The sequence below is a fragment of the Orycteropus afer genome, unplaced genomic scaffold (assembly GCF_000298275.1).
Source record: "Orycteropus afer afer isolate SDZICR_OR568_19922 unplaced genomic scaffold, OryAfe1.0 scaffold00053, whole genome shotgun sequence".
Taxonomy (NCBI): Eukaryota; Metazoa; Chordata; class Mammalia; order Tubulidentata; family Orycteropodidae; genus Orycteropus; species Orycteropus afer.
The window spans coordinates 1,259,883-1,265,775 of NW_006921640.1; the positions used below are offsets into that span (position 1 = coordinate 1,259,883).

At 49.1% G+C, this 5,893-nt stretch overlaps 1 protein-coding gene across 1 annotated transcript in view; it reads right to left on the reverse strand.

The window, feature by feature from the left end:
- Positions 1–3,395: 3,395 nt before the first annotated feature.
- The window catches only part of BLK (BLK proto-oncogene, Src family tyrosine kinase), a 28,249-nt gene continuing 25,751 nt past the window's right edge, over positions 3,396–5,893 (reverse strand). Inside the window, exons 11-12 of the mRNA XM_007938709.1 lie at positions 4,762–4,893; positions 3,396–3,601 (exon numbers count right to left, since the gene is read on the reverse strand). Coding sequence (XP_007936900.1) covers positions 3,396–3,601; positions 4,762–4,893 — 338 coding nt within the window. The remainder of the gene's footprint in view (positions 3,602–4,761; positions 4,894–5,893) is intronic.

Below are 5,893 nucleotides of genomic sequence, written 5' to 3' on the forward strand. Positions count from 1 at the left end.
CTGGAAAGAACCACAAGCATCAGCTGGTCCTGCAATTCCCAAGCCTGGTGGAGCATCAGACTGGCAGGCTATGGTGTTAACAAGGACAGTAGGTGATGAGGTGTGCAGCCTTCTTGGGAAAGGTTACTTTCAAACCTCACACAGTCTGACCCCGTCGTTCTCAACCCTGGCTGAACATTAGGACCAGCGGGTACCCAGGCCCTACCTTAGATAATTGGTAGTCAAGTATCCACACTTGTATGTAATTCTAATGTGCAGCCAAGGTTGGGAACCACTGGTTTATGTTAACAATCACCTACATTGGCATCATCTCAGATGCTCATGAAAGATGGTTTCTAGATTCTGCCTTGGACCTACTGGCACAGAATCTCTGAGGGAGAGGTCTCAGAATTTGTACTTTAAAACAAGGACCCAAGCTGATTTTCATGAATAGTGAGGTTGGCGAAGCCCTGGATGACCCCTTTATCTTTAGATGAAGGCAGCAGGGTCCAGGAAAGTGATGAGTTGGTCTTGGGTCTTGCAGCTATTGGGCAATGGGACAGGCCTAGGACTGAAGTCACAGGAAGCCCCTCTAGAATCCTTTCCACTAGCTCTGGAGCAATGGGAGGACAAGGGAAGTGATGCCCAGGCCTAAGTTCCAGGCTGCTAAGCTGGAAGGAGGAACTCATTCCACCTTCTTATGCTTATAGTCTCCCTCCCCACAAGCAGCAGTTGGGTCCTGTCAGGGCCTCCTGGCAAGTCAGCTCAGCCATTCCCAGCCCTGAGCCCATGGGCTTGGATTTGTCTCTACCTCATGCCATGCCCCCTACTGGCAGAGGCGGTCAATACTGGTATCTTGCTGTCCTGCTTAATTCTCATAAGCCGTGCCCTGTTGCCCCAGGTTCCCGGCCAGGCAACCCCTGTTCCCAGAGATTCCCTTCTTCCAGCAACCTCATCTGACCACAAGGCCTGAGAGCATTGGGACTGAGCTGTATTTTTCTTAGAGACTCACAATCCATCTCTGCAAAGAGCCTATCATCAGTCCTGGAGGTGGACAGAAGCCCTAGAATTCTCTGGAGTCTGCACTGCTGGGAATTCCCTGTCTCTAGAACCCTCTACCTCTGGCATCCTTGAGCAGCTGCAGAAAGACCTTTTGAAACCCTGATCTGACTGCATTACTCCACCCCCTACCCCCGCCTGAAAGCCTGCAGAGGCTCCAGCTGGGAACTCCTTAGGGAGGCTCACCCAGCCTGCTTTGATCTAACTTTCCAGACCTAGCTCCCACAACCTCGCCCATCCCTACTCCCAAGATTGTTGTGTTCTCCTATACAAAACCTACTCACAGAAAAGGGCTTTGGAGGCAAAGAAGAGGGTTCAAATCCTAGGTCCAGCACTTGCCAGCTAAGAGCCCTTTGACAAGCTTGCCAGCTCCTCATTTGTAGAAAGTGCATAGTCACAATATAACAATAATGGTGGTACCTACTGACCTTCCCCTGGGGATGTCTGAGTATCAATGGATAGAGTGTACATGAGAGTACTCTATAAATAGTATTATATAAATGTGTATTTTGTTTTGCTCACTTTTTCACCTCTGTGCTTCTGCAGATGCTGTCTGTCCATCTGTGAATTTCTCTCACCTCAGCAACCCCATCCCCCCACCCCCCACAATTCATGGTTGACTCCCCGTGTGTGAGAGTAGAATTGTGCTCGAAAGGATTTTTTGATGGCAGATTTTTCAGTAGTAGATCGCCAGGTCTTTCTTCCAAGGCAACTCTTGGTGAACTTAAACCTCTAGCCTTTTGGTTAGCAGCTGAGAGTGGTAACTGTTCCACCTAGGGGGTCCTTCACAAGGATTAACCAAATAACAAAACAAAACAAAAAACCACCCAAAAAACAACAAACAAAGACAAAAAAACAACCAAACTCTTTGCCGTGGAGTCTATTTGGACAGTGACCCTATAAGGATTGTTAAGTTGTTGTTATGTGCCCTCCATTAGAGGAGTCAAAACATGATAAGTGTTTAGAACAGTGGAAAACCCCAATGCATGTTCCACAGTATTACCATCCCACCGTCATCTGCTTTTTATGCACCTCGTTGAGGGAGACTCGGAGGGCAGAGAGTTTATTTCCAGCATCTTTGCACGCTGGAGCACCCAACACTTGCTCACGTCATTAGTTCTGGACATGCTGAGCTAAAGATTCCCGGATTTATACCGGAGGTTAAAGATTTCTGAGGTGAGGGCGCCTCCTACTGGCCCGACTCATAGACCAGTTATAGTTCTGCACAGCTTTCACAGGGCCTGAGGTCGTGATTTTCATTGGCAATTTGGTGCCACTTAGGGACTCCCTGGCGGCACCATTCATGTACATCTTGTATGTGATGTCCAGGATCATGACAAGTAAAGACATTGAAGATATCAGACTTCTGTGACTTTATTACAAAAAACTACCAAAGTGCTGTGCACAGCCTAGGTCAAGTCTGTCTGTCCCTCCCAGAGACAGATACAAGTGGAGGCTTCCCCACCAGAGGTCTTGGAGGACTCAGTACTGATCTTGAGGGGCCAATTTTGGGGGTAGCAGAAAGGGGGCCATATAAGGGAGGAGGTCCCCACAGTTCAGAGGAGTGGGGGCTTCCAGTCACTTGTGGCCCAGCTTCTCAGTCTTGATGCCATCACCCATCCAAAAGCAAACCCACTGTTCTCGAGTGGATTGACTCATAGTGACCCTATCGGATAGAGTAGAACTGCCTCATAGAGTTTCCAATTTAATCTTTATAGAAGCAGACTGCCACATTGTTCTCCCATGTAGTGGCTCGTGGGTTCAAACCACTGACCTTTGGGTTAGCAGCCCAACACAGCACCACCAGGCACTTTAGGTTCTACGACAGGGAAACCTCTATGACAATCACTTAATAGTGCTTGCACGTGCTGGACACTTTTCTGGGTTAACTAATTTAATCCTTACGTCAAATGTATGATGTAGGCACTATTACTGTTCCACCCAGTTTTACAAATGAGGAAGCTAAGGCATAGAGAGGCTAAGTAGCTTGCCGAAAGGCATGAAGCCAGTGGATGGTGGAGCTGAGATTCAGATCCAGACAGTCTGGCTCCAGAGGCAATGCTGTTAAGCGATTCTGTCTCATATGGAAGCCCATGTTGCTATCCTACCCTCTACCCTCTACCCTCTGGTTTCCTCATCTGTGAAATGGGAATAATAATCCCTCTCTGTTTTTCTTGGTTATCATGGGGCTGGAATAAGAGCCTATGGAAATATGCCTAGTCAGTTCTAACTATCTGCCCAAGGGTTGTGGCCCACACCTGGCTCAGACCCACGAGCTTGCGAAGCCCCGGCTGCATCTCCTCCAACGGAGCATCCCTCCGAGAGCTGGTGGGGACCAGGGCGGCGGGTGGGTGGCCCTAGGGCTGGAGCTCGTACTGTTGCTCAGTGGCCATGAAGAAGTCCTCGAGTACCGAATGCAGGAACTCGAAGGTGGGCCTCTCCTCCGGCCGACTCCGCCAGCATTCGATGATGACGCTGTTGTATAGCTCCGGCGGGCATGAGTCCGGACGCGGCATACGGTAGCCACGCTCCAGGTTGCGGATGACTTCTGGGTTGCTCATGCCTGGGAGGGAGGGAGAGTGCACGTGTGAGCCGCTAGGTCAGCGCCCGCATGACCCCGAGGAAGAAGGTGGAGTCAGAACCGTCCTTTGGGAGCCCCGGCCCAAGAAAGAAGAGGACTGTGTTAAAGACCCAGACCACCGCCTTCCTGTTTTGCAAGTCGCCTTTCTGCTTAGATTTTGTTGTTATGTCCCGAGTGGGACTTCTAGTCCTAGTTGAGACTCCTAGCAACCCCTCCTTGTGTTTCCAAGGCGGTATCACTATGAAAGTACATTGCCCAACCTTCCTTCGGAGGAGTGGCTGGTGGATTTGAACCTCCAGCCTTCTGGTTAGCAGTCAAGTGCCTTAGGCACTACCCTACCAGAGCTCCCTCTGCTTAGCTGGTGCTGAGTGGGTAGGTGGGTGCATGGGAGGATGGATGGATGGATAGTTAAAAGGCAGCACCAGCTAAACAGATGCTGCCTTTTAAATATCCATTCATCCATCCTCCCATCCACCCACTCACCCACTCATCCATGCATCCATCCGTTTTTGTTATGGATTTTGTTAAATCATTTTAGTCAGCCTTGGAGAACAACTGGGAAAAAGGATGCAGACATTCTCCTGAGTACAGGGCAGTTCCTCAGCTCATGGGGTCATATTTTCATTATCTATCATTCCTTAGGATCCAGCCAAAACCCATTACTCACTGGCAGGTGTCCCATGAAAACTCACTAATTGGCTGACTGAGAGAGACCCTGTGGACTGCTAAATTGCCCAAGCCTTTCTGAGAGATGGCTGGGGGACTGTGGAGTCTGAATTTGATGATTGTGCCAGCTCAGAATGGGGCTTTTGGGAATACACCTTAGTACCAAGGTAGGGCAACCTATCCTCAACTTCAGAATAAGCCAATGGAAGTGAACCTGAATTTAGACCTTGATTTTTAACTTGATTCCAGTTTTGAGGCTCACTGGCCTCTGCTGGAGGAAAGGGACATACACCTTTTGCTAAGAGCAATACTGAAGAAGGGGACGAACATTTCCCCCAGAGTGAGTCTCTGTACACACAGTTGGGACCCCATTCTGACAAGTAGGTGAGCAGTCGTTTGCACTAAGGGATGAAAATCTGCCATCAGAGCCATCTCAGAGCAACAGGGGTCATGGTGAAACATTAGAGAATGCCTACCTGGGTATGGCACACGCCCATAAGTGACAATTTCCATCAAGAGGATTCCAAATGACCACACGTCTGCTTTGATGGTGAACACACCAAAGTGGATGGCCTCTGGGGCCGTCCACTTGATAGGAAACTTGGCACCTATGGGAAAAGCCAGGAACAGCTTTGTGAGGCATGACTGTGAATAGGCACCCCCCCACACACAACCTCCACTCCCTGTTCTTCCTGCCCTTCCATCCCACCCCCACTGTCACAGCCTTGTAGGACTTGGCTGGCAGGACATGGCAGAGATGCATCCACACTAAGAAACATGATTAGGCAAGTGTAGACACTGGTTTTCAGCATGGAAGGATCATGCGGACTTCAAATACCACTCCCCTGAAAACCCTATGGAGTGCAATTGTAAACACGTGGCATTGCCATGAATCTGAATTGACTTGATGACAGTGGATTTGCTTTTGGTTGGCCACTCTCTTTGAGTGTTTTAAAAAGAGAGTGAGTGGGCTTCACTGAGCAACACAGGCTTCCATATGAGACAGAAGAGTACTTTCCCATCTCACATGGCCCTTGTTCAGCAACATGGGACCCATGACTTGGGCAAGTCATTTTAACTGGCCCTTGCCTCAATTAAGGAGCTCTGGTGGCATAGTGGGTAAGGTAGTTGGCTGGTAACCAAGTGTGTGGTTCAAGCCCACTTGTTGCTCCTCAGGAGGTAGATGAGGCAATCTGTTTCTATAAGGATTTACAGCCTCAGAAACCCAATGGGGGTTACTATGAGTTGGAATTGACTATTGGCAGTGGGTTTGATTTGGTTTGGTTTGGTTTTTGTGCCTCAGTTAGGAGCCCTGGTGGCATAGTGGTTAAAGCATTTGACTGTTAACAGAAAGGTTGATGGATTGAACCCATCAGCTGTTCCCTGGGAGAAAGATGTGGCAGTTTACCTCCATAAAGATTAAAACCAAACCAAAATCACTGCCGTCGAGTTGGAACTGACTCATAGCTACCCCTTCTTGGGTTTCGGAGGCAGTTGTTGTTGTTGTTGTTATGTGCCGTCAAGTTGGACCCGACTCATAGCGACCCCTCCTTGGGTTTCCGAGGCAGTATCACTACAGAAGTAGATTGCCCAACCTTCCTTCCTAGG